The sequence below is a fragment of the Melanerpes formicivorus genome, unplaced genomic scaffold, assembly GCF_026170545.1.
Source record: "Melanerpes formicivorus ecotype bairdi unplaced genomic scaffold, bMelFor1.0.p_v2 SCAF_38, whole genome shotgun sequence".
NCBI classification, from domain to species: domain Eukaryota; kingdom Metazoa; phylum Chordata; class Aves; order Piciformes; family Picidae; genus Melanerpes; species Melanerpes formicivorus.
In genome coordinates this window covers 751,045-777,505 of record NW_027142390.1, presented here as the reverse complement: position 1 = coordinate 777,505, position 26,461 = coordinate 751,045, and the positions used below count along the sequence as shown (strand labels likewise).

General features: G+C 69.0%; 1 protein-coding gene across 4 annotated transcripts in view; it reads right to left on the bottom strand.

Moving 5' to 3' along the window:
• SRGAP3 (SLIT-ROBO Rho GTPase activating protein 3) overlaps nt 1-26,461 on the bottom strand; it is a 54,820-nt gene that overhangs the window by 2,793 nt on the left and 25,566 nt on the right. For 2 of the 4 annotated variants that reach the window (XM_068157744.1, XM_068157745.1), the window contains exons 5-20: nt 25,459-25,644; nt 24,801-24,929; nt 21,278-21,499; nt 20,575-20,676; nt 18,791-18,988; nt 16,307-16,391; nt 15,366-15,393; nt 13,432-13,534; nt 9,855-9,915; nt 9,039-9,116; nt 7,650-7,784; nt 6,926-7,031; nt 6,217-6,444; nt 4,666-4,745; nt 4,081-4,261; nt 214-363 (exon numbers count right to left, since the gene is read on the bottom strand). In XM_068157744.1, the coding sequence (XP_068013845.1) occupies nt 214-363; nt 4,081-4,261; nt 4,666-4,745; nt 6,217-6,444; nt 6,926-7,031; nt 7,650-7,784; nt 9,039-9,116; nt 9,855-9,915; nt 13,432-13,534; nt 15,366-15,393; nt 16,307-16,391; nt 18,791-18,988; nt 20,575-20,676; nt 21,278-21,499; nt 24,801-24,929; nt 25,459-25,644 (2,072 nt within the window). Of the gene's footprint in view, nt 1-213; nt 364-4,080; nt 4,262-4,665; nt 4,746-6,216; nt 6,445-6,925; nt 7,032-7,649; nt 7,785-9,038; nt 9,117-9,854; nt 9,916-10,595; nt 10,627-13,431; nt 13,535-15,365; nt 15,394-16,306; nt 16,392-18,790; nt 18,989-20,574; nt 20,677-21,277; nt 21,500-24,800; nt 24,930-25,458; nt 25,645-26,461 lie in introns of those variants that run through there. The other 2 variants (XM_068157746.1, XR_010989658.1) reach the window with 2 other exon arrangements.

Below are 26,461 nucleotides of genomic sequence, written 5' to 3'. Positions count from 1 at the left end.
GCCTGCAGCCTGCCCTGTGCCTGTGCTGCCCTGCAGCCTGCCCTGTGTCTGTGCTGCCTGCAGCCTGCCCTGTGCCTGTGCCGCCTGCAGCCTGCCCTGTGTCTGTGCCGCCTGCAGCCTGCCCTGTGTCTGTGCCGCCTGTAGCCTGCCCTGTGCCTGTGCCGCCTGCAGCCTGCCCTGTGCCGGTGCCTGGCAGCGGTGGGGGCTGCTCACCGGCCCAGCACGCCCCCGAAGCTGTAGTCCAGCAGGTGGTCTGTTGGGGACTGGATGTCGTTCTTGGAGGAGCCTTTGTCGTCCAGCAGGGGCCCACTGCTGGCCTCGCTGTCTGCCTTCTGGCTCAGGCTGTCGGAGAAGGCATCGTCCCTAGGCAGAGGAGACCCCCATCAGGCACAGAGCCCTGCCCCTGCAGGCAGCCCAGCCACAAGGGGCACCTGAGCACCACCCCCGGCAGCTGCAGCCTCAGCTGGCACAGGGCTGGGCCACAGCCACCACCCAGCAGCACCTGGAGCCTGCAAAAGCAAACATCACCTCCATGCCTGCCCTGAGCTGCAGCTGCTGTGGGAACGAGTCACAGCCTGGGAGGGGCTGGAAGGACCTTCAGGGTCACCCAGCTCCAGCCCCTCTGCTGTGGGACACCTCCCACCAGCCCAACTTGCTCAGGGCCTCATCCTGCCTGGCTGTGAACACTTCCAGCTTGGAGCCTCCAGAGGAGCCTCCCTCTGGGCAGCCTGTTCCAGCACCCCACCACCCTCATGGGGACCAATTTCCTCCTCATGGCTCATCTCAATCCACCTTCTTCCAGTCTGGGGCCACCCCTCCTCGTCCTGGCACTCCCAGCCCTTATCAGAAGTCCCCCCCCAGCTCTCCTGTACCCCCTCCAGGGACTGGAAGGCTGCTCTGAGGTGTCCCTGGAGCCTTCTCCAGGCTGAGCAGCCCCAGCTCCCAGCCTGTCTCTGCCATAGCAGAGGTGCTCCAGCCCTTGGATCATCTTTGTGTCCTTCTCCAGGCCTGCTCTTATCCAGGTACAGGACCAGAAGTGGCACCTGAGAAGGACCCTGGGGTCTGCCTAGGGGCCAGGTGGCCACTGACCGATGCCAGGCCAACGTACAGAGGGGGCAAGGCCAGGAGTAAAGCTGAGCCATGCCACTCTGGGGGGCCAGTGACAGCTGGGGCCAGGCCCTCTGAGGGGCAGGACTGGATGCCTGGTTTTGTCAGCCTGACGGAGAAAACCTGAGCCAGCACATGGGCAGGGAGCTGTGAGCAAGGGCAGGCTTTGTGCCCAGGCCACTGAGCCCCCACTGCAGGCAGTTGGGGCTGGAGCTGGGGCTGGAGCTGGGGCTGGGGCTGGAGCTGGGGCTGGGGCTGGGGCTGGGGCTGGAGCTGGGGCTGGGGCTGGAGCCAGAGCTGGGGCTGGGGCTGGAGCTGGGGCTGGGGCTGGAGCTGGGGCTGGAGCCGGGGCTGGGGCTGGGGCTGAGATGGGGCTGAGCTGGGGCTGGGGCTGGGGCTGGAGCTGGGGCTGAGGCTGGAGCTGGGGCTGGAGCTGGGGCTGGGGCTGGGGCTGGGGCTGGAGCCGGGGCTGGGGCTGGAGCTGGGGCTGGGGCTGGGGCTGGGGCTGGAGCTGGAGCCGGGGCTGGGGCTGGAGCCAGAGCTGGGGCTGGGGCTGGAGCTGGGGCTGGGGCTGGGGCTGGGGCTGGGGCTGAGCTGGGGCTGGGGCTGGGGCTGGGGCTGGGGCTGGAGCCGGGGCTGGGGCTGGAGCCAGAGCTGGGGCTGGGGCTGGAGCTGGGGCTGGGGCTGGGGCTGGGGCTGGGGCTGGGGCTGAGCTGGGGCTGAGCTGGGGCTGGAGCTGGAGCTGGGGCTGGGGCTGGAGCTGGGGCTGGAGCTGGGGCTGGGGCTGGGGCTGAGCTGGGGCTGAGCTGGGGCTGGAGCTGGAGCTGGGGCTGGGGCTGGAGCTGGGGCTGGGGCTGGGGCTGGGGCTGGAGCTGGGGCTGGGGCTGGAGCCAGAGCTGGGGCTGGGGCTGGAGCTGGGGCTGGGGCTGGAGCTGGGGCTGGAGCCGGGGCTGGGGCTGGAGCCAGAGCTGGGGCTGGGGCTGGAGCTGGGGCTGGGGCTGGAGCTGGGGCTGGGGCTGGGGCTGGGGCTGGGGCTGGAGCCGGGGCTGGGGCTGGAGCCAGAGCTGGGGCTGGGGCTGGAGCTGGGGCTGGGGCTGGGGCTGGGGCTGGAGCTGGGGCTGGGGCTGGGGCCGGGGCTGAGGCTGGAGCTGGGGCTGGGGCTGGGGCTGGAGCTGGGGCTGGGGCTGGAGCTGGGGCTGGAGCTGGGGCTGGGGCTGGGGCTGGGGCTGGAGCTGGGGCTGGAGCTGGGGCTGGGGCTGGGGCAGGAGCTGGGGCTGGGGCTGGGGCTGGGGCCGGAGCTGGAGCTGGGGCTGGAGCTGGGGCTGGGGCTGGAGCTGGGGCTGGGGCCGGGGCTGGGGCCGGAGCTGGGGCTGGAGCTGAGGCTGGAGCTGGGGCCGGAGCTGGGGCTGGAGCTGGGGCTGGAGCTGGAGCCAGAGCTGGGGCTGGAGCTGGGGCCGGGGCTGGGGCTGGGGCTGGAGCTGGGGCTGGGGCCGGAGCTGGGGCTGGGGCTGGAGCTGGAGCCGGGGCTGGAGCCGGGGCTGGGGCTGGGGCTGGAGCTGGGGCTGAGGCTGGAGCTGGGGCTGGAGCTGGGGCTGGGGCTGGGGCTGAGCTGGGGCTGAGCTGGGGCTGGAGCTGGAGCTGGGGCTGGGGCTGGAGCTGGGGCTGGGGCTGGGGCTGGAGCTGGGGCTGGGGCTGGAGCCAGAGCTGGGGCTGGGGCTGGAGCTGGGGCTGGGGCTGGAGCTGGGGCTGGAGCCGGGGCTGGGGCTGGGGCTGAGATGGGGCTGAGCTGGGGCTGGGGCTGGGGCTGGAGCTGGGGCTGAGGCTGGAGCTGGGGCTGGAGCTGGGGCTGGGGCTGGGGCTGGGGCTGAGCTGGGGCTGAGCTGGGGCTGGAGCTGGGGCTGGGGCTGGAGCTGGGGCTGGGGCTGGGGCTGGGGCTGGGGCTGGGGCTGGAGCTGGGGCTGGGGCTGGGGCTGGGGCCGGGGCTGAGGCTGGAGCTGGGGCCGGGGCTGGGGCTGGAGCTGGGGCTGGGGCTGGAGCTGGGGCTGGAGCTGGGGCTGGGGCTGGGGCTGGAGCTGGGGCTGGGGCTGGGGCTGGGGCTGGGGCTGGAGCTGGGGCTGGGGCTGGGGCTGGGGCTGGAGCCGGAGCTGGGGCTGGGGCTGGGGCTGGAGCTGGGGCTGGGGCTGGAGCTGGGGCTGGGGCTGGGGCTGGGGCTGGAGCTGGGGCTGGAGCTGGGGCTGGGGCAGGAGCTGGGGCTGGGGCTGGAGCTGGGGCTGGGGCTGGGGCTGGAGCTGGGGCTGGAGCTGGGGCTGGAGCTGGGGCTGGGGCTGGGGCAGGAGCTGGGGCTGGGGCTGGGGCTGGGGCCGGAGCTGGAGCTGGGGCTGGAGCTGGGGCTGGGGCTGGAGCTGGGGCTGGGGCCGGGGCTGGGGCCGGAGCTGGGGCTGGAGCTGAGGCTGGAGCTGGGGCCGGAGCTGGGGCTGGAGCTGGGGCTGGAGCTGGAGCCAGAGCTGGGGCTGGAGCTGGGGCCGGGGCTGGGGCTGGGGCTGGGGCTGGAGCTGGAGCCGGGGCCGGAGCCGGGGCTGGGGCTGAGCTGCAGCTGGGGCTGGGGCTGAGCTGCGGCTGAGCTGGAGCTGGGGCTGGGGCTGGAGCCGGAGCTGGGGCTGGGGCTGGAGCTGGGGCTGGGGCTGGGGCTGGGGCTGGAGCTGGGGCTGGGGCTGGAGCCGGAGCTGGGGCTGGGGCTGGGGCTGGAGCCAGAGCTGGGGCTGGGGCTGGGGCTGGGGCTGAGGCTGGAGCCGGAGCTGGGGCTGAGGCTGGAGCCGGAGCTGGGGCTGGGGCTGGGGCTGAAGCCAGAGCTGGGGCTGGGGCTGGGGCTGGGGCTGAGGCTGGAGCCGGAGCTGGGGCTGGGGCTGGGGCTGGGGCTGGAGCTGAGGCTGGAGCTGGAGCCGGGGCCGGAGCCGGGGCTGGGGCAGCACTCACATGTCCTGCACCACGATGTACTGGTGGGGGATGAGGCCATCCACGCCGTTGTGCCTCCCTTCCCACCAGTCCTCGGAGGCGCGGTGGTAGAGCAGCAGCGACGCTCCCTTCTTGAAGGAGAGCTCCCGAGGGGACCTCCCAACGTAGTCAAACTTGGCGATGGCCTCGATCTGCTCCACTTCTGCAGGGGCAGAGAAGCAGAGGCAGAGCACAGCCTGCTGCAGGCACAGCTGCAGGCACCGCAGCAGCCTTCCCCACCGGGCTGCAGGCTGAGCCGCTGCCTCGGCCCCCCTGGGGCTTCCCACAGACCCGAGGGCTGCCAGCGGTGACACAACGCCCCCCAGCTGGGGGCAGCTGGCACTGCCCTGCGTGGGCATCATCCCCCACACCTTCGTGCCCTACAGAACCCCCAGCAGCTCAGAGAGACCTGGGGCTGGGCCTCCTCCAGGGCCTCCTCCAGGGCCTCAAGGAATGCTGATGATGCCCCCAGATGCAGCACCGCTCCCCCCCTGCAGCACTGCTCCCCCCCTGCAGCACCGCTCCCCCCCTGCAGCACCACTCCCCCGGGCAGCCCCTGCCGCTCACCATCGTCGCTGGTGTGTGGCTCTGTGCCGTTGTCATGGTCGCCCTCCTCGATGGTGCCTGGCTCGCTGTGGGGGCTGTCGCTGGAACACAACGTGCAGGCAGTCAGGGCACAGGCAGGCAGGGTGCAGGCAGGGTGCAGGCAGGGCACAGGCAGGGCACAGGCAGGCAGGGCACAGGCAGGGTGCAGGCAGGGCACAGGCAGGGCACAGGCAGGGTGCAGGCAGGGCACAGGCAGGGCACAGGCAGGCAGGGCACAGGCAGGCAGGGCGCAGGCAGGGCGCAGGCAGGGTGCAGGCAGGGCTGCTCCTGAGCCTCTGGAGGGACGCAGGGCTCCGGTTCTGCCGGGCCTGAGGCGGTCACCCGAAGCCGCAGCAGGCAGCAGACGCGGCCAGCGCCGTGCCCGGGCCCAGAGGGTGCTGTGCCGTGGCCCAGGCGTCTCGGCTGTGCTTGGCCACACAAAGTGGGACCCAGCCAGAACCTTCCAGTCCCTTCTCCGCGGCTGCCTCCAGCACTGTGCCCTGCAGCCTGCCCCGTGAGGGTGCTGCAGCTGCCCAGGGCAGGGCAGGCCTCACAAGGGCACAGGAGCCACACACAGACCGGTGCCAGCCTCTTACCGGCACTGCCCAGGGTGTGCCAGCGCTTGCCCTCCTCTGGCAGCTGGGCTGGGAGGGTCCCCATGCTGGACCAGGGGGGCTCAGCTGTGCACCACTGACCCCCCCATGGCAAAGCCCTCTGGCCTCCAGCAGTGACAGAAGGGAAGGGTCTGGGGGTGGTGCAGGGCAGCTGTGGGAAGGGAATTCATGCACCCAGCAGAGGCTGCCGGAGCTGCAGGTCCTGCTCACAGGCTCCAGCCCAGGAGCACTCTGCTTAGAGTTGACCTCAGATGCTGGGCTGCTCCAAACACTTCTGTGGTCTGCAGCTGGAAGCAGCTTCAGCAGCAGGGGAGGGGGCTCCTGAGGCTCCCACCCAGGGCTGTGCTGCTGAGTCAGCAGGAGAGAGGTGAGCAGAGCCCAGGGGAGCTGCGTGTCTGCACCAGCACAGCCCAGGTGGGAAGCAAACCTGCCCAGGGCAAGGAGGGACTGCTGGGGCAGCCTGCAGGCTCCTCTGCCCTCCTGAGGTGCTCAGAGCCAGGAGCCTGCAGCCTGGCATGGAGCAGGGCGCTGAGGCAGCCTGAGGGCACCAGCAGGGCAGGTGCACAGCAGCAGCTCACCCAGCTCGGCCCCTGGGACAAGGGCACGAAGCCCTCTGCAGAGGGCAGGCTCACCCAGCGCCCTCTCAGCCTGGCCTCGCTGCCCTCACTGCTAGGGCTGAGCCTCCCTACAGCTCTCCTCCCCTCCCCTCCCCTCCCAGAGAGCGCTGCCGCTGACAGCCCTGCTGCTGCAGTGCTGGGGCTGGGGCTGGGGCTGGGGCTGGGGCCCCCCCTCCGCCCGCCGGGAGCGCAGCCAGAGCCCTGCACAGCCCTGCAGCGCCCCCTGCCCCGCCCCGCCCCGCCTGCCCCGCCCCGCCCCGCCCCGCCCCGCCCCACCTGCCCCGCCCCGCCCCGCGGCTCACCAGTACTCCTCCCCCCCGGTCATGCACTTCTCGTAGACAGGCCCCTCCAGCTCCCGGGGGCTGGGGAAGATGCCCTCGTGGTGGATGATGATGGTCTTGATGACCTCATTGACGTGGGCCTGGCACGACACCGGGTCCTGCCCCTCCGGGATGTGCATCAGCGTGGGCCCGAAGCAGATGGCCAGGTTGTAGGGGTCCATCATGTTCTCATCGCTGTACTGCGACAGGCTGCAGGCACAGAGCTGCCTCAGAGGTGCCCCAGACCCCCCCGGGAGCGGGCACCCTGCTGGGCAGCCCTGGGCACAGCTGGCAGGGCTCAGGAGGGAGCAGAGCCCAGGAGCCCCTGGCAGGGGAGCAGAGCCCAGGTGCCCCTGGCAGGGAGCAGAGCCCAGGGGCCCCTGGCAGGGAGCAGAGCCCAGGAGCCCCTGGCAGGGGAGCAGAGCCCAGGTGCCCCTGGCAGGGAGCAGAGCCCAGGGGCCCCTGGCAGGGAGCAGAGCCCAGGAGCCCCTGGCAGGGGAGCAGAGCCCAGGTGCCCCTGGCAGGGAGCAGAGCCTAGGTGCCCCTGGCAGGGAGCAGAGCCCAGGAGCCCCTGGCAGGGGAGCAGAGCCCAGGTGCCCCTGGCAGGGAGCAGAGCCCAGGAGCCCCTGGCAGGGAGCAGAGCCCAGGTGCCCCTGGCAGGGAGCAGAGCAGGCCCAGGGCAGGCACTCACTGGTTGAGGAAGGCAAAGAGGTATCTCATGACCACGAGCACGGCGCGGGGCAGGGTGATGAGGATCTGCTGGATCTGCTGCACCCTCTCGGGGGCGCTCTCGATCTCTGCAGCACAGGGGGGACACGGCAGCCCTTCAGCCTCCTCGGCAGCAGGCACCACGGCCCGGGGGCGCTGGTGCCAGGGCGAGCAGCCCGCTGGGCAGGGACCACAGCTGGGGCCCGGGGGCCTGGCACCGCAGGGGCAGCCGGAGCGGGGCAGGTGCCCCCCGGGGGTGCGCTCTGCCCGGGCTGCTCCTCAGCCTGAGCTCAGAGGGTACCTCTGCTGACCCTCACGGTGCCCAGAGAGCCATGGCAGGGTGCTGGGCCCCTGCCTCACCCCCAGCCCTGCCCACCCACGCTCCTCATCCCCTCTGCCAGCAGCTTCCCCCGCAGCAGCAGAGCTCAGAGGAGCACCTGCCCCCCCCAGCCCTGCCCCTGTGCCCCCAGCCCTGCCCTGCGCCCCCAGCCCTGCCCTGTGCCCCCAGCCCTGCCCCTGTGCCCCCAGCCCTGCCCTGCCCCCCCCAGCCCTGCCCCTGTGCCCCCAGCCCTGCCCCTGTGCCCCCAGCCCTGCCCTGCCCTGCCCCCCCCAGCCCTGCCCTGTGCCCCCAGCCCTGCCCTGCCCCCAGCCCTGCCCTGCCCCCCCAGCCCTGCCCCTGTGCCCCCAGCCCTGCCCCAGGCACTCACTGATGGTGGAGATCAGGTCCTGGAAGCGCTCCTTGGGGAAGAGAGGGTTCTCCAGCCCCCGGAAGTAGAGCTTCAGGACTCCAGCCACAGAGTTGATGTCTCTCTCGTTCTGGTCATCAGCCAGGGGGTCCTCACCTGCCCGGGGGCAGCACTGCTGGCAGCTTGGACCAACACAGCAGGAGGCTCTGCCCAGCTCAGCAGGACCCCAAAGCTGCCCACTGCTGCCCAGAGCCACTGCAGCCTGCCCAGAGCTGCCCAGAGCTGCCCAGAGCTGCTGCAGCCTGCCCAGAGCTGCCCAGAGCTGCCCAGAGCTGCTGCAGCCAGCCCAGAGCTGCCCAGAGCTGCTGCAGCCTGCCCAGAGCTGCCCAGAGCTGCCCAGAGCTGCCCAGAGCTGCTGCAGCCTGCCCAGAGCTGCCCAGAGCTGCTGCAGCCTGCCCAGAGCTGCCCAGAGCTGCCCAGAGCTGCTGCAGCCTGCCCAGAGCTGCCCAGAGCTGCCTAGAGCTGCCCAGAGCCACTGCAGCCTGCCCAGAGCTGCCCAGAGCTGCTGCAGCCTGCCCAGAGATCCTGCAGCCTGCCCAGAGCTGCCCAGAGCTGCCCAGAGCCGCTGCAGCCTGCCCAGCCCAAGCCCAGCTCCCTGGGCACGTCTTGCACCTCCTGCAGAGGACAGTGGCTGGGTCTGGTGCTCCTCACAGCCTCCAGCCCTCTGCACTCCTGCAGAGGCAGCAGCAGCTCAGAGCTGAGCAGATGCAGGCAGCAGTGGGTGCCAGCCAGAGGAGAAGGGCAGGGCAGGGCTGGAGGGCACAGGCTCTGGCTGGCAGCCCTGAGGGGCTGGCAGTGCCTCTGGGCTTTGGATGCTGCTCCTTCTTCCACTGGCTGTGCAAATCCTCCAGCTGCTGCCTGGCCACCTTCATCCTGAGCCTTCTGATGCTGCTCAGAGCTTGATGCCATGGAGGCCTCCCTCAGCCTGGCTTCCCCTTCACGTGGTGGCAGCAGACTGCCCTGCCCTGCCCTGCCCTGCCCTGCCCTGCCCCCCGGGGGTGATTTGCTCATCCCAGTCGCTGCCAGCTCCACCTCCCAGGCTGCCACCGGGGGCCCCAGGCCAGGCTGCTCCTCCCCTGACCCATGGCTGTGGGCAAGGGGGAAATGGATCCCCCAGAGAACTCTGCTGTGGCTTCTCTGCTGCCTCCATGCTCTCGGTGGCTGTGGGGAAGGTCTCTGCCCCCAGCCCTGCTCCCTTCACCACTGCTGGGGACACCACCCTGGGACAGCTCCAGAGGGGTGACCCCCCCGTGGCTCTTGGAGAAAGGCTTCAGCACAGCCTTTCCTCAGCACCTGCTGCACCCAGCCCCCCCTGGCAGTGCCAGCAGGGGGCACAGCCTGGCCACTCACCTCTCTCGAAGGAGTTCTTGATGTCATTGACTTCCACCTGGGAGCCAGGGACTCTGAAAATGCCCTGCTGCTGGAGGCCTGCAGAAGGAGAGAGTTAGAGCAGGGCTCTGCCCCCTGCCCTGGCTGTGCTGGGGGCCAGCAGGGGCTGGCAGCTGGTGCCCCCTGCCCTGGCTGTGCTGGGGGCCAGCAGGGGCTGGCAGCTGGTGCCCCCTGCCCTGGCTGTGCTGGGGGCCAGCAGGGGCTGGCAGCTGGTGCCCCCTGCCCTGGCTGTGCTGGGGGCCAGCAGGGGCTGGCAGCTGGTGCCCCCTGCCCTGGCTGTGCTGGGGGCCAGCAGGGGCTGGCAGCTGGTGCCCCCTGCCCTGGCTGTGCTGGGGGCCAGCAGGGGCTGGCAGCTGGTGCCCCCTGCCCTAGCTGTGCTGGAGGTCAGCAGGGACTGGCAGCTGGTGCCCCCTGCCCTGGCTGGCAGCTGGGGTCCAGCAGGGGCTGGCAGCTGGTGCCCCCTGCCCTGGCTGTGCTGGGGGCCAGCAGGGGCTGGCAGCTGGTGCCCCCTGCCCTGGCTGGGAGCTGGAGGCCAGCAGGGCCTGGCAGCTGGTGCTCCCTGCCCTAGCTGTGCTGGGGGCCAGCAGGGGCTGGCAGCTGGTGCCCTGCAGAGCCCCAGGGCAGGAACGGAGCAGCCTGCCACCACCCCTGCCCGGGGCAAGACCCAGCCAAGGGCTCCTGCTGGCCTGGGGCTGCCTGAGGAGCAGGAACAGAAGCTGCACATCCAGCACCCCTGCAGGGAGCCCACCCCCTGCCCCCTGCCCCCTGCCCACTCACCGTAGAGGTTGATGTAACGGATGCAGCTCTCCACCACCAGAGGGATGGCCTGGCCAGAGTCCTGGTGCAGAGGGAAAGCAGAGCAGTCACTGCCTGGTGGTGGCACAGGGGGGGCCTGCACCAGAGCAGAGCCACAGACTGCAGGGTGGGAACCAGGAGAGGTTAGAGGCTGTGAGCTGTTAGAGGCTGTGAGCCCAGAGCCTGCACATCAGTGCCACCAGGTTCAGTGAGAGCAGAGGCAGGAGGAGGTGCTGCACACAGCAGGGCATCAGGGCACACGGCTGGGCACCAACATGCTGGGGCATGCAGCTGGGCACCAACAGCCTCACAGCTCAGTGTCTGCTGGAGCCAGGGCAGGGCTGCCACAGGCTCACAGGTGCCATGCTGAGCCAGGACAGGGCCCGTGCTCTGCCAGCCTGCCAGAGCAGCTCCCAGGGCCAGAGCTCAGCACAAGCTCTGCAGCTGGAGGCAGAGCTGCTGCCAGCTGTGCTGGGACCCCCAGGCCAGCAGGCAGAACGAGCTGCCCGAGGCCAGGAGCAGCTTTGGCTTCCCTCGCAGAGCTGCTGCCCTGCAGGGCCTGCCACAAACCTGTGCCCATGTGGCCTGCTGGCCAGGGGGGGTCAGGACAAGGCTGGACTGGGTGACCTGAGAGGACTGTGTGGCTGGCTGCCCCCGGGGGCTGGCTGCCCCCAGCAGGCAGGGCCCCAGCAGGCAGGGCCCCAGCAGGCAGGGCCCCAGTACCTGATTCCTGGTGCGAGCATTCCTCCTTCCTCTGAGGCACAGAAAAGCAGCAGGGGGAAGAAAGGAGAAGGTTAAGCAGGGACAGGCCAGGAGAGAGGTGAGATCCCTTCTGGAGGCTGTGAAGGCTCAAATGCAATGGCAGCTCAGCAGGGGCCAACCCAGGCCAGCGGGGTGTCCCCCCTCCCCCCCTGCCACGCTGCCCCCCGGCCTCGCCGACCTCGGAGGAGCCTCTGGGATTCCTGCCCTGCCTCTCCCTGCAGGGGCACAGGGCCAGAGCCTGCCTGGGGCACAGGGCCAGAGCCTGCCTGGGGCACAGCCCCCTCCCCACCAGCCAGCAGCAGGCCCTCCTGCACAAGGCCACTGGTGTCTGGGGCTGCCTGAGGCAGAGTGTGGGCAGCAGGGCAAGGGAGGCTCTCCTCCCCCTCTTCCCCTCCCTGGTGAGGCCACAGCTGAGTGCTGTGCCCAGCTCTGGGCTCCCCAGGTCCAGAGGGACAGGGAACTGCTGGGCAGAGTCCAGGGGAGGCTGGGAAGCTGCTGAGGGGCCTGGAGCAGCTCTGGGAGCAGCAGAGGCTGAGAGCCCTGGGGCTGAGAGCCTGCAGCAGAGCAGCCCCAGAGGGCAGCTGAGCAATGCTCAGCAAGAGCTGAAGGAGCTGTGGGGGGCAAGAGGCTGGGGCCAGGCTCTGCTCAGTGGTGCCCAGGGACAGCACAAGGGGCAGGGGGCACAGAGTGGCACCCAGGAGGCTCCACCTGAAGGGGAGGATAAAGTTCTTGGTTGTGAGGGTGCTGGAGGCCTGGACACACTGCTGTGCAGCCTGCTCTGGGTGCAGCCACATTTGCAGGGGGAGCTGCAGCAGGTGATCTCCAGAGGTCCCTTCCAGCCCCTGCCAGGCTATGATCCCATGCTGGTGAAGCTCCAGAGCTGTGCCATGGCTCTGCAGGCTGCCAGCCTGAAGGAGAGCCCCAGCAGCACAGCCCAGCCCTGAGCAGCTCCCCCAGCACAGGGCAGCCTTCTGCTGGCTGCATTCCCACAGCAGATCATTGCCCTGCCAGAGCTGCTCAGGCTGCCCTCTAATGAGCTTTGCCTCCTTAAACCCTGCTTAAGGGAGGACTAATCACAAGGTTTAAACCATCAGCAGCTTTGCCCACCCTGTGCCCACGACAGCAGCTGCTTGGCACCTGCCCTGGGGCTCAGGGCTGCCCTCGAGGGGGCTCAGGGCTGGGCAGGGCCTCTCACTGCACCTAATCCAAGGCTCTGTCAGCACAGGGCTTCCCCTGCAGCTCCCCCTGCAGCTTCCCTGCAGCTCCCCCTGCAGCTCCCCCTGCAGCCTTCCCTGCAGCTCCCCCTGCAGCTTCCTCTGCAGCCTTCCCTGCAGCCTTCCCTGCAGCTCCCCCCTGCAGCCTTCCCTGCAGCTCCCCCTGCAGCTCCCCCTGCAGCCTTCCCTGCAGCTTCCCCTGCAGCTCCCCCTGCAGCCTTCCCTGCAGCTTCCCCTGCAGCTCCCCCTGCAGCCTTCCCTGCAGCTCCCCCTGCAGCTTCCCCTGCAGCCTTCCCTGCAGCTCCCCCTGCAGCTTCCTCTGCAGCCTTCCCTGCAGCCTTCCCTGCACCTTCCCCTGCAGCCTTCCCTGCAGCCTTCCCTGCAGCTCCCCCTGCAGCTTCCTCTGCAGCCTTCCCTGCACCTTCCCCTGCAGCCTTCCCTGCAGCCTTCCCTGCAGCTCCCCCTGCAGCTCCCCCTGCAGCCTTCCCTGCAGCTCCCCCTGCAGCTTTCCCTGCAGCTCCCCCTGCAGCTTCCCCTGCAGCCTTCCCTGCAGCCTTCCCTGCAGCTTCCCCTGCAGCCTTCCCTGCAGCTCCCCCTGCAGCCTTCCCTGCAGCCTTCCCTGCAGCTTCCCCTGCAGCTCCCCCCTGCAGCTTTCCCTGCAGCTCCCCCTGCAGCTTCCCCTGCAGCCTTCCCTGCAGCCTTCCCTGCAGCCTTCCCTGCAGCTTCCCCTGCAGCCTTCCCTGCAGCTCCCCCTGCAGCCTTCCCTGCAGCCTTCCCTGCAGCCTTCCCTGCAGCTTCCCCTGCAGCTTCCCCTGCAGCCTTCCCTGCAGCCTTCCCTGCAGCCTTCCCTGCAGCTTCCCCTGCAGCTCCCCCCTGCAGCTTTCCCTGCAGCTCCCCCTCCAGCTTCCCCTGCAGCCTTCCCTGCAGCCTTCCCTGCAGCCTTCCCTGCAGCTTCCCCTGCAGCCTTCCCTGCAGCTCCCCCTGCAGCCTTCCCTGCAGCCTTCCCTGCAGCCTTCCCTGCAGCTTCCCCTGCAGCTTCCCCTGCAGCCTTCCCTGCAGCCTTCCCTGCAGCCTTCCCTGCAGCTTCCCCTGCAGCTCCCCCCTGCAGCTTTCCCTGCAGCTCCCCCTCCAGCTTTCCCTGCAGCCTTCCCTGCAGCTTTCCCCATGCAGGATCAAAGCCCTGAGTAGCTGCAAGAGCTGGACCTTCCCTGGCACCCCCCTTCTCTGGCACCCCCTCCTCTGCCCCCCCTCCTCTGGCCCCCCCTCCTCTGCCCCCCTTCCTCTGGCCCCCCCTCCTCTGGCCCCCCCTCCTCTGGCCCCCCTCCTCTGGCCCCCCCCAGGGCTGGGGGTGCCCTGTGTGCCCAGCTCTGCCGCTGCTGGGTGATGCCCTGGGCGGTGCCTGGCGCCCCCTGGCGGCGCTGAGCCGGCACAGCCGCAGGGGCGCCGGGGGCAGGGCGGCCGCGGGGAGGACTCCTCGGAGGCGCGCTGGGGGCGGCGGGGGGCAGGGGCAGCGCCCCCGGGGCGGGCAGCAGGAGGCCACCATTGCAGCCTGAGCGCTCAGCAGGTCCTCCAGGCTCGAGTACCTGAACGAAGGCTTCCAGGCTGCCGTGAAAGAGCCTATGGCTACAGACTGAGAGGGGCCTAGGTCTCCTCAGTTTCTGTGGCTTAGGGGGCAGGCAGGGGGGCCTGGGAGAGAATGGAACAGAAGACATCAGCAACAGCAGCAGGAATGCACTGCGGGGCCGCGGCTGAGAGCGGCAGGGAGCCCCCCGGGAGCGCCCCAGGGCTCAGCCCTGAGCCTCCCCCCTGCACCAGCACCCAGGCACCTGCCGAGAGCCTGGCCCCACGGCCCGGCCCCACGGCCCGGCCCCACGGCCTGCAGCAGCAGCCTGTGGCCCTGGGGGGTGTTGGACTCCACCACCTCAGAGGGCTCTGCCAAACCTCTCCGGGGGGCCATGACCACACAGTGCCTGTGGCTGCCGGGGGCCTGCCCTCTGCCCAGCAGCCCCGGCCGGGCACCCCGCCACCAGGTGCCAGCTCCTCTCCTGCCTGCCATGGCCTCAGCCTGCAGGGCCCCCAGGCCAGGCTGAGCCTGGCTGCAGCTGGCAGGGCTGGGACCAGGCAGCAGACCCCGGGGGTAGGCAGCTCAGAAGCACAGCAGAGCTGCTCCCTGCACCCCTGACTGCAAGCCCAGGTGAAGAGCTCAGCCTGTCCTTGCACAAAGGGCATCCCCCTGCCTGTGCTGCAGCCCTGAGGGTGCCCAGCCCTGCTGCCAGCCAGCCTGGTGCCAGCAGCACAGCCCCTCCGACCAGAAGGAGAGGGAGCAGGGCTCCTGCCCTGCCCTCTGCTCAGGAACCTCCTTCCTGCCTGGGAAGGCAGCCCAGGCCCCATCTGCTCCTGCACCTCCTGCAGGGGGCTGGGGCTGTGCTGGGATGGAAGCCCTGCACTGAGGCAGGGCTGGGGAGGGCAGCACAGAGCTCTGCATGGCCCAGCCCCGGGGTCCTCAGCACAGCACAGGCAGGGAGCTGCTGCAGCAGGGCCAGGGCAGGGCACAGCAGTGCTGGCAGGGCTGGAAGCCCTCTGCTGTCAGCCAGGCTGGGAGAGCTGGCCCTGGGCAGCCTGCAGAGGAGAAGGCTCCAGGGAGAGCTTCTGGTGGCCTTGCAGTGCTTCAGGAGGACAATCAGAGGGCTGGGGACAGACTCTAGAGCAGGGATCCTGCTGGGACAGCACAAGGGAGGATGGTTTGGGCTCCCAGAGGGAGACTCAGAGTGGGGAGAAGGGAGAAAGGTTTGAGGCTGAGGGTGGGGAGAGCCTGGCCCAGGCTGCCCAGAGAGCTGGGAGCTGCCCCCTGGCTGGCAGCAGTGCAGGGCAGGGTGGTTGGGGCTGGGAGCAGCCTGCCCTGCTTGGGGCTGTCCCTGCTGAGGGCAGGGGGCTGGGCTGGAGGAGCTCTGGGGGTCCCTGCCCACCCAGAGCACTGCAGGACTCTGGCTCTGGGAGGTGCTGGGAGGCTTTGCTGGCCCTGCTGGGGAAGCAGCAGGCTCAGAGCAAGCCTCCAGCACTCTGGGGAGATGCTCTAAGGACTGGACACAGGTCACAGCCTCCTGCCTCTGACATTCAGCCAGCACCATCTCCTCTGGCAGAAAGCAGAGCCCAGGCTTGCTCTGCACCCCCAGCCAGAGCTGGGGGGCTGGTGGAGACACATCAAAGCCCTCAGGTGGGCAGGGATGGCAGGGGGTGGGTGGCCACCCCTGTGCTGCACTGCCTGAAGCCAGCTGTGCTGGGGGCCTGGCACACACCAGCTGGCACAGCAGCTCAGAGCCAGCCAGCTGCAGTGGCACCACAGCCAAGCAGGGGCCCCTCTGTCAGCAGCTCAGCAGCAGGGCAGTGATGTGGGGCTGGGGGCACCCCCTGCAGCCTGGCACCACGGGGGATGTGCAGCCCAGTGAGCTGTGCCCATAGCAAAGCCAAGCAGCCTGCCCAGGGCCAGCCCCAGGGGCCATGGAGGGGAGCAGCTCACCTGCTTGTTCCACACTCAGCTCTCTCACCTGTGGGGAAACACAAGGTCCATCAGCTCTGCACACAGCCCCCTCAGAGCACACAGCACAGCCACACAGAGCTGCCTTGGGGGCCAGGGCTGCCTTGGGGGCTCAGGGCTGCCTCAGGGGGCTCAGGGCTGCCTTGGGGGCTCAGGGCTGCCTTGGGGGGGCCAGGGCTGCCTTGGGGGGCCAGGGCTGCCTTGGGGGGGCCAGGGCTGCCTCAGGGGGGCTCAGGGCTGCCTTGGGGGCTCAGGGCTGCCTCAGGGGGCTCAGGGCTGCCTTGGGGGCTCAGGGCTGCCTCAGGGGGGCCAGGGCTGCCTTGGGGGCTCAGGGCTGCCTCAGGGGGGCCAGGGCTGCCTTGGGGGCCAGGGCTGCCTTGGGGGCTCAGGGCTGCCTCAGGGGGCTCAGGGCTGCCTTGGGGGCTCAGGGCTGCCTCAGGGGGGCCAGGGCTGCCTTGGGGGCTCAGTGCTGCCAGCCCAGGGCCCAGGGCTGCTGGCAAAAAGAAGCTGAACGTGCCCAGGTGCTGGGCAGGGCTGAGCTGGCTGCCAGACAAGCCCCCACCACTAGAAGACATTAGAGGCCCAAGCTAGCCAGGGGCAAGGGAAGGCAACTCCAGCTGCCTCTGAGGGCTGGCCTGAGGTGAGGTCCATGCCCAGGCAACCTGAGGGCCCTGCACTGAGTGCTCCTCTGCCTGAGGGCTGGGCAAAGGCAGCAGGGCAGGGGCAGGGGCAGGGGCAGGGGCAGGGGCAGGGGCAGGGGCAGGGGCAGGGGCAGGGGCAGGGGCAGGGGTGGGGTGGGAGGCCCTCTCCTCACCCTCAGGCAGCCTCTGCTCTGCCTGCCAGGATCCCCTTGCCCTGGTGTGGGTTTGGATCTCAGCACTGAGGGAAGCAGCTCAGGGGGTGCCCCCAGCCCCAGCACTCACCTTCTCCAAGGGTCTGCTTCAGCAGGTCGTGCTTGGCCTGCAGCTTGGTGATCAGGTTGCTGCCGTTCAGGTACTCCTTGAATTTCTGGCACGAGAGCGAAGCAGACAGGGAGGGCTCAGGCTGCTGGCAGCTCCAGGCAGCTCCAGGCAGCTCCAGGCAGCTCCAGGCAGCCACTGATGGAGCCCTGCCCAGGGGGCTGCTGGAGGGGCTCAGCGAGGCTGGCAGCCCCCCCCCCCAGAGCCCACCCCAGCTGTGCTGCAGGGCTGGGCAGGGGCTGGGCACTGCCAACACTCCACAGCCCTGCTCAGCCCCCCAGCTCCCTGCTCAGCTCCCCTGCTCCCTGCTGAGCCCCCCAGCTCCCTGCTCAGCCCCCCAGCTCCCTGCTCAGCCCCCCAGCTCCCTGCTGAGCCCCCCTGCTCCCTGCTGAGCCCCCCAGCTCCCTGCTCAGCTCCCTGCTCCCTGCTGAGCCCCCCAGCTCCCTGCTCAGCTCCCTGCTCCCTGCTCAGCCCCCCAGCTCCCTGCTCAGCTCCCTGCTCCCTGCTGAGCCCCCCAGCTCCCTGCTCAGCCCCCCTGCTCCCTGCTCAGCTCCCTGCTCCCTGCTCAGCCCCCCAGCTCCCTGCTCAGCTCCCAGCTCCCTGCTCAGCCCCCCAGCTCCCTGCTGAGCCCCCCTGCTCCCTGCTCAGCTCCCTGCTCCCTGCTCAGCTCCCTGCTCCCTGCTCAGCCCCCCAGCTCCCTGCTCAGCCCCCCAGCCCCCTGCTCAGCCCCCCAGCTCCCTGCTCAGCTCCCAGCTCCCTGCTCAGCTCCCTGCTCCCTGCTCAGCCCCCCAGCTCCCTGCTCAGCTCCCTGCTCCCTGCTCAGCCCCCCAGCTCCCTGCTCAGCTCCCTGCTCCCTGCTCAGCCCCCCAGCTCCCTGCTCAGCTCCCAGCTCCCTGCTCAGCTCCCTGCTCCCTGCTCAGCTCCCAGCTCCCTGCTCAGCTCCCTGCTCCCTGCTCAGCTCCCAGCTCCCTGCTCAGCTCCCTGCTCCCTGCTCAGCCCCCCAGCCCCCTGCTCCCTGCTCAGCTCCCTGCTCCCTGCTCAGCCCCCCAGCTCCCTGCTCAGCCCCCCTGCTCCCTGCTCAGCTCCCTGCTCCCTGCTCAGCCCCCCAGCTCCCTGCTCAGCTCCCTGCTCCCTGCTCAGCCCCCCAGCTCCCTGCAGTCTCCTGGGTGCTGCCCCTCCTGCCTGGAACAGGCAGCTCCAGAGGAAGGGCTCGCAGCAGGGCTGCCTTTGTCAGGCTGCTGGGGACAGCCTGGCTGATCCAAGAGGCTCTCCCTGCCCAGCAGGAGCTGTGCCTTTGTGCAGGGCTCTGGTGCAGAGCCAGCACTCCCAGAGCCTCAGAGCTTCCCAGGGCAGGGCCCAGCCACAGCACTGGGGACAGCAAGTGTGCAGCACAGCTCCTGCCTGCCCTGGGGCTGTCTGGCACCGCTGACAGCACAGAGGAAGCAGCTCCACAGAGGAGGGAGAGGGAGGCATGGCACAGGGCAAAGTCTTGCAAGGGGCATCAAATACAACCCCAAGCACAAGCCAGAAGAGAAGCTGCTCCCTGAGCCTGGGACCAAGGCAAAGCAGGAGCTGTGCAAGCCCAGCCTGCCAGCCATGCTCCATGGGGGCTGCTGCAGAGGGCCTCAGACCTGCCTGGGCACGAAGGCTGGGACTGAGGTGGCAGAGGAGACACAGCACAGCTGCCTCTACCCCCTGCACACAACAGCCAGGCACTGCCAGGCCCAGCATGGCACAGCCAGAGCCAGGCACTGCACAGCCAGAGCCAGGGACTGCAAGGCCAGAGCCAGGCACTGCCAGGCCCAGCATGGCACAGCCAGAGCCAGGCACTGCACAGCCAGAGCCAGGGACTGCAAGGCCAGAGCCAGGCACTGCCAGGCCCAGCATGGCACAGCCAGAGCCAGGCACTGCAAGGCCAGAGCCAGGCACTGCCAGGCCCAGCATGGCACAGCCAGAGCCAGGCACTGCACAGCCAGAGCCAGGCACTGCCAGGCCCAGCATGGCACAGCCAGAGCCAGGCACTGCCAGGCCCAGCATGGCACAGCCAGAGCCAGGCACTGCCAGGCCAGAGCCAGGCACTGCCAGGCCCAGCTGTCACACTCCCTGCATGGGGTGCAGAGGAGCCTTTAGCGCCCCCCCAGGCCAGGGGCAGTGTGAGCCCTGGATGCAGCTAAGGCTTGGCTGATGCTGCAGCTGTGGCACTCTCCAGGTCTCCACGGGGCAGTGCCAGCTGCAAGGCTGGCAGGGGTCTGCTGCCCTGCTCCGAGCCGCTGCAGCAGAGCTGTGCAAGGCTGCGGTCACAGCTGCTCTGCCCCAGCTGCTCCTTCCAGAGGAGGCCAAGGCAGACACCGAGCAGGCAGCGCCGGCCCCCGCCCAGCGGCACCCTGCAGCCCCTCTCGGCGCGCAGCCACCCGCGGGCACCCAGCCCTGCCCGGCAGGGGCGCTCACCGTGAAGTAGAAGACCTCTGTCTCCTGCTGGTTGGCTCTCCTCTTGGCCACGCTGACCTTGCTCATGTAGGTGTCGGAGGCGGCGGAGCGCACGGACTCGGTGGAGCGGCTGTGCTGGAAGGCGTCCGAGACGTCGAAGTCCTCCACGGTCAGCATGTCCTGCAGCGTCTGCAGCGTGGCGTCCAGCGTCTTCCGCACCTGCCGCGGCACAGCTGGCTGCACCGCCTGGCACCGCCTGGCACCGGCCTGGCACAGCCCTGGCACCGGCCTGGCACCGGCCTGGCACTGGCCTGGCACCGGCCTGGCACAGCCCTGGCACTGGCTGGCACCGGCCTGGCACTGGCCTGGCACCGCCTGGCACCGCCTGGCACCGGCCTGGCACCAGCTGGCACTGGCCTGGCACTGGCCTGGCACCGCCTGGCACCGCCTGGCACCGGCCTGGCACTGCCCTGGCACCAGCCTGGCATAGCCCTGGCACTGGCTGGCACCGGCCTGGCACAGCCCTGGCACCAGCTGGCACTGGCCTGGCACTGCCCTGGCACCGGCCTGCCACCGGCCTGCCACCGCCTGGCACAGCCCTGGCACCGGCTGGCACCAGCCTGGCACAGCCCTGGCACCAGCTGGCACCGGCCTGGCACCGGCTGGCACCGCCCTGGCAGGGCCTGCCACTGGCCTGCCACTGGCCTGGCACCGCCTGGCACAGCCCTGGCACAGCCCTGGCACCGGCCTGCCACTGGCCTGGCACCAGCCAGCACTAGGGCACAGGCAGCTCTGGCTGGCTGCAGCCACTGGGGGCCCTCAGCTCTGCAGGGAGAGGCAGAGGCAGAGGGAGCAGAGGGAGCAGAGGGAGCAGAGGGGGCAGAGGGAGCAGAGGGAGCAGAGGGGGCAGAGGGAGCAGAGGGGGCAGAGGGGGCAGAGGGAGCAGAGGGGGCAGAGGGAGCAGAGAGGGCAGAGGGAGCAGAGGGGGCAGAGGCAGAGGGAGCAGAGAGGGCAGAGGGAGCAGAGGCAGAGGGAGCAGAGAGGGCAGAGGGAGCAGAGGCAGAAGGAGCAGAGAGGGCAGAGGGGGCAGAGGGAGCAGAGGGGGCAGAGGGAGCAGAGGCAGAGGGAGCAGAGGGAGCAGAGGGAGCAGAGGGAGCAGAGGGGGCAGAGGGGGCAGAGGGAGCAGAGGGGGCAGAGGGAGCAGAGAGGGCAGAGGGAGCAGAGGGGGCAGAGGCAGAGGGAGCAGAGAGGGCAGAGGGAGCAGAGGCAGAGGGAGCAGAGGGAGCAGAGGCAGAGGGAGCAGAGGCAGAGGGAGCAGAGGGAGCAGAGGGAGCAGAGGGAGCAGAGAGGGCAGAGGGAGCAGAGGGAGCAGAGGGAGCAGAGGGAGCAGAGGGAGCAGAGGGAGCAGAGGGAGCAGAGGGAGCAGAGGGAGCAGAGGGAGCAGAGGGAGCAGAGGGGGCAGAGGGGGCAGAGGGAGAGGAGGCAGAGGGGGGCAGAGGGAGCAGAGGGAGGAGGAAATTCTTGAGGGTGAGGCTGGGGAGCCACTGGCACAGGCTGCCAGGGAGGCTGTGGCTCTCCCTTTCAGGCTGGATGAGGCCTCGAGCAGCCTGGGCTGCTGGGAGGGGTCCCTGCCCCTGGCAGGGGGTTGGCACGGGATGAGCTTTGAGCTCCCTTCCAACCCAACCCTCTCTGTGAACCATCCTCTGAGTCCATGCCCAAGGAGCAGGGCAGCAGAGCCCCAGTGTGATGGGTGCCAGGCTCAGCAGAGCTGCCCAGGAGGCCACACAACCCTGGGCACCTCTTACCTCCTCGTTCTCGATCTTGAGGGTGGCAAGGCGAGACTGCAGCTGGTGGTACCGCATCAGCAGCTCCGTCTGCACCGGCTGCTGGGCACTGACCTGGCACACCTGGCACGGGGCAGAGGCAGGAGAGGCTCAGCAGGTCGCGCCCTGAGCACACACGCACTGGAACACCTCGGTGATCGCACCCAGGAGCCCCTCACAGCCCCCAGGGAGCTTCCCACCAGCAGAGCCCGGACCCAGGCCAGCACAGGGCCTTCGCCACCCAGCATGTGAAAGCTGCCCTCTGCAGGCCTCCTACTGCACCAAGCTGCTGGGCAGCCCCAGGGACCCAAGCACAGCGCCCCTGCCCGGGAGGGAGGCAGGGCAGGCTGGCAGGGGGAGCCCTCACTGGGGAGCCCAGCGCCCCATGAAGGGAGGAAAGCCACCGGCAGCCTGAGGGCAGCACAGGGGGAAGGGCTCAGAAATGCCTCGGCTGGGCTGGTGAAGAGGCTGTGGGCAGCCTGGTCTAGCTGGGGTGACCCTGCTGACTGCAGGGGGTGACCTTTGGGGGTCCCTCCCACCCTGCACCCTGCCGCGGGGGCGGGAGGCAGCCAGGCCGGGCAGCCCCGGGGGCACGACGCGGAGCCCCGGCGGCGGGCAGCAGCGGGCAGCTGGCAGCAGCGGGCAGCCGGCAGCGCCGTGCCCGGGGCCGGGCCGGGGGCAGTACCTCGTCGCCCATGTGCGGCTGGAACTCGAACTTGAGCGGGGGGCAGAAGGCCTGGTGGCACAGGTCCATCAGGGCGTGCTTGTCGCCCCGCGCGTCCAGGCTGTCCACCGCGCTCTCGATCAGGTCCAGCCCCTCGTGCCGCGACGTCTCCAGGTTGTACTCCGCCGACAGGTAGGTCCGGAAGGTGCGGGCCAGGCTGGCGTGGAAGCCCAGGTCGCAGCACTGAGGGACACCGAGCAGGGCAGGGTCACAGCCTCGCCCCCGCCCTGCTCTGCAGGCTGAGGAGGCTGCGCGGCGGCCCGGGGGCCGGCAGCGGGGCGTGCACGGCAGCAGGCAGGAGGGCTGAAGCAGAGGAGCTACCAAGGCAGCCTGGGCAACCTGGCCTGGAGGTCCCTGCCCAGGGCACTGGGACACAGCGTGATGGCCGTGGTGGTGCTGGGCTGATGGTTGGACTGGAGGATCCCAGAGGTCTCTTTCAGCCCAAACAATTCCATTCTGTGCTTCCAGGCTGCCTTCCTCCTGCAGCCCCTGACAAATGCAGGCTTGGAAAGGGTCCCTGGGCAGAGGCAGGGTCCCCCTGCACAGCACAGCCTGGCTTGCACTGCCCAGCAGGCACCAGAGCCCCTGCCCAAGGAGCAGCCTGGGCTCAGCAGCCTCAGTGTTCGCCTGGGGCAGCAACCAAGGAGAGCAAAGCTCCCGAAGACCCTCTCTGGCTGTAGGCACACAGGGAAGGGTGCTGGGTCCCGCTGGGGAAGGAGGGGTCCTCCCTGAGCCCAGCAGTGACCAAGCCAAGGCCCAGAGCAGGAGCTTTGACTGACTGTAAGCAGAGGTCCCCAGCTGCAGGGCAGAGCTCCCAGACCCCAGCTCCACTTCATTAACTCTGCAGTCCCCAGAGCTCCACTCTCAGCCCACAACTCGTTCTGCCCCTCAGCCCCTCCAGCGCAGTTCCTCTCCCAAGAGCATCTTCTTTTGAAGGGTTTTTGGTGTCTGGGGCTTTGGATTTCCTCTGTTCCCTTTCTCCTCATTTCTTCCCTCCTCTTCCCTTGCAGACACCTTACACATTCTGTCTGGAGCTTGTGGCCTCCTCTCCTGACACTGCCCCCAAACCCAGAGCCTCACTGGGAGCTGAGAGCAGCCAGCTGAAGAGCCCTGGCAGAGCAGCTTTGCTCTTCCATCTGCTCCCTGGGCTGAGCTTCACCTGACCACAGCCAGCAGCCCAGCGTGCCAGGGACCAAACCCTCTGGCAGCAGCCTGCAGTGGGGAATCCTCAGCCCCCCTGCACTGCTGCTGCTTCCCTCAGACACAGACAGCAGCCAGGAGCAGCTGCTGCTCCCAGACGATCCACAGCAGGCTGGCAGGGCAGGGGCAGGGCAGGGCAGGGCAGGGCAAGGCAGGGCAAGGCAGGGCAAGGCAGGGCAAGGCAGGGCAGGGCAGGGCAGGGCAGGGCAAGGCAGGGCAGGGCAGGGCAAGGCAGGGCAAGGCAGGGCAGGGCAGGGCAGGGCAGGGCAGGGGCTGCCCCGGGCTGGGAGGTTCGGCAGGGGCTGCCCCGGCCCTGTCCCATTTGGCTCTGGTCGACACAGTGCATGTGGCCACTGCTTTGCAGGCAGGACTCCAGAGGGATGGATCAGCAGCTCGATCCCCACTCCACATTCGTGGCCAAGGAGATTAACTTGGTCACAGTTAAGGACAGGAATGGGAGGAGCCCAGGGGTGCAGCCCCAGCCTCCTCCGGTCTGCCTCTGGGCTCTTCTCCTCCTCGCCAGAGCACAAAACAAAGAGGCCACTGGAGACTGAGGGAGGGAGGGAGGGGCACTCTGTGCCACTTCACAGCTCCTCTGATCCAGTTTTCCATTCCTCATTAAACCCAGGGCCCTGGGAGGACTCTCCAGCCTCTCCCAGAGCAGCTGGGACCTTCCTCCTCTTCGGAGCAGATTAGCTCCAGGGCTTTGTCACAGGAGCCAGCGTCGAGGCTGTGCCTGACAGATGACACCAGAGCCAGCAGGGGCCTGGGGGAGATGAGCTGCTCCCGGCCCTGACCGTGCAGGGACAGGGAGGGGTGAGCCCCCCAGCACCCTGCTGTGTCCTGGGTGACACAGGGCAGAGGAGCTGCAATGCAAGGACACTGCTGGGAGCCTGGTGAAGCCCTGAGCTAACCCCAAACCCTCTTCCTGGCCCTCTGCTCCCTTTGGAGGGCAGCATCAGTCACCAGGGAGTTCAGCTGCACAGAGCTGAGGATGCTCCAGTTCCAGGCCCCTGAAGGGATTCCTGGAGTGCAGGAGAAAAGCCATCTGCTGACTGCAGTGGAAGTGTCAGCAAGGAAATAAAGTTGGGAGGGATAATATAAACAGTCAGAAGTTAAGCAGAGCTCAGTAACTCTCCAGGAAATCCAAGGCCCCAGGGCTCCATGGAAGCAAACCATTCCTGCTTAAAAAAACACCAAATGAAGCAGGGAGAGGAGCCCTGGCTGGAGCAGAGAGCCCCCAGGGGGAGCAGAGAGCCCCCAGGGAGAGCAGAGAGCCCCCAGGGGGAGCAGAGAGCCCCCAGGGGGAGCAGAGAGCCCTGGCTGGAGCAGAGAGCCCCCAGGGGGAGCAGAGAGCCCTGGCTGGAGCAGAGAGCCCCCAGGGGGAGCAGAGAGCCCTGGCTGGAGCAGAGAGCCCCCAGGGGGAGCAGAGAGCCCTGGCTGGACCAGAGAGCCCCTGAGCAAGCCAAGGTTCTCAGCCCTCAGCTGGCTCTATCATGTTGTTAGTTTCTCACATGGCCTCTTAAATGCCAAAGAGAACTAAGAGGACAGCCCAGGGGTCCCAAACACCCCAGGGGTTGCAGCCCCTGCTGGAATGGATGCTCAGAGGAACAGATCTGAGCTGGAGGGGTCAGGGCAGGAGCTTGCTTGAGCAGGGAGGGAAGCACCACATCTGCTAAGGTCCCCAACAGCCAGAGCTGAGCAAGCTCTGACACAGCAGGCAAGGTGCAGAGCACTCCAGCAGCAGTCCCTAGCAGCATGAGCTCAGGCCAGGAGCATGCTTGGCTCAGGCTGCTTCACAGCCTGCAGTCACCAAACTCCAGCTTTCACCCAGGGACTGGAGAGAGCAATTCACATGAGCAGAGTCAGGGGAGGCCAGCTCTGAGCACTGCCCAGAGAAGCTGTGGGTGCCCTGTGCCTGCACCGCTGCAGGTCAGGCTGCCTGGGGCTCTGACCAGCCTGCTGCAGTTGCAGATGGCCCTGCTGGCTGCAGGGGCTTGCACTGGATGAGCTTCAGGCTCCTTCCAACCCAAGCCAGCCTGGGATCAGTGGCAGCCCTGGCTCTGCTCACAGCCCCAGCAGCTGGGGCAGAGCCCAGGCAGAGAGTGGAGCTGGGGGTGAAAAAGCAGCAGGGGGGGTGGGGGAAAGCCCGGTGCAGAGCAAGCCCCCCCCCGCTAAGGGTGGTTAACCCCTTGGGCCCCAGCAGGCAGGAGGGCAGGCCAGGAGCCAGCAGGCTGGGGGCAGGGGCGGGGCGGGGGCGGGGCGGGGGCGGGGCAGCACTCACGTCGATGAGGTCGGACACGTCGTGGATGTAGTACTTGCTGACAGCAGCGTTGGCAGCCGCCAGGTTCAGCAGGTAGTCGTTCCTGGCCTTGGTGCACTTCAGCTTGTTCTCAGAGTACTTGGCCTGCCTCTGGGGAGCAAAACACAGCCTCAGGGCACGGGGCAGGGCTCATGGGACCACAGGCTGCAGAGAGGGGAAGGGACCCTCAAAGGTTCAGAGACTGAGAGAGGGCTGGGTTGGAAGGGACCTCCAAGCTCACCCAGTTCCAACCCCCAGCCACCAGGACAGGCTGCAGCCTGCTGCTGCTTGCCCATGTCCCACAGCTGGGACAGCGTGGAGCAAGCAGGTCCCAGCTGGGGAAGCTGCTGCTTGCTCTCCAAAAGGAAGAGAAGGACAGCCCTGGAGGTGCTGAGCTCCGTGGGAGGTGCTGAGCTCCGTGGGATGTGCTGAAGCTGGACTGCAGCTGCTGGAGCCAGCAGCCTGTGCAGGCAGCAGCTCTGCAGCTCTACAGACCCAGCCCGGGCAGGGACCCTGGGACAGCCGCGGGGCTCAGAGTGCCCTCTTGGCCAGAAGGCCAAGCACAGCCCCCACAGCAGGGCCCTGCCTGGGCAGAGAGCCCCCTGAGCCCGGCCCCAGACGGCTCCTGCCCTGCCCTCACCTTCTCCTTCATCTTCTCAATCTTCTTGACGGAGCTGCGGCGCTGGGGCCGCTCCTCGTGCCGCAGCAGGTTCACACTGCTGTCCCCTGCCTTGTTGAACTGCTTCTCCTCCTGCTTCTCAGCCTCCTTCAGCTTGCTCTCGGCGCTGATGCTCTCTGCATGGTACATGTGGTAGGTCTTCATCACCTGAGGGGAGCAGCCTGTGAGTGCCCTGCCCCGCAGCCACCCCGGGCAGCGCTGAGCGGAGCCGCGGGCAGCCTGCGGCAGGCCCCGGGGCCGGCCGAGGCCGTGGTGGCATTAGGGGGGCAAGGGAAAGCCCCCTGGGGCTGAGCTCATCTCTGGCCCTGTGCTGAACTGGCACAGGGGTGGCGCAGGAGCTGTCCTCCTCACCCCCTCTCGCTGCAGGGCCGGGCTGGATGTTCCCCCAGCACACCCACGGCCAGAGATCTCCATGTGCAGGAACGTCTCCCAGAGCTCTGCAGCCGGGGCAGGGGGCTGCAGGGCAGGGGGCCGCAGCACAGGGGCTGTCAGGAGGCCAAAGGCAGCCTGGAGTCGCTCTTGACCCAACCTCACACTTGCACATGCCCTGCTCTGCCTCCCTGAGAGTGGAACCCAGCCTGAAGCTGGAGGAGCTGCAGCTCCCAGGTGGAAATGGAGTTTGTCTCCTGCCACCACTCAGTGCTCCTCCTGCTGCTGCTGCCAGGCACGGGCAGTGCCAGGCTGGGCTGCAGCCACACCTCCCCTTGAATGTCAGGCTCTGGATGGATGCTGAGCCAGTGCCAGGGAAACTGCAGGCACAGCTCCTGCCACAGCCTTTCCCTTCAGGGCAGGCTGATGGCTTTCAGGGAGCTGGCCAGAGGAGCACATCTGCTCTTCTCTCCTGATGCCTTTAGTCACCCTGTCCCCTCTCATCACCTGCCCTCGGGATCTGATGTTTGCTCTCACATTGCCCTGACAAGGCAGGAGAGGCCTGACCTCGTGCTGAAGAGCAGGCTCAGGCAGA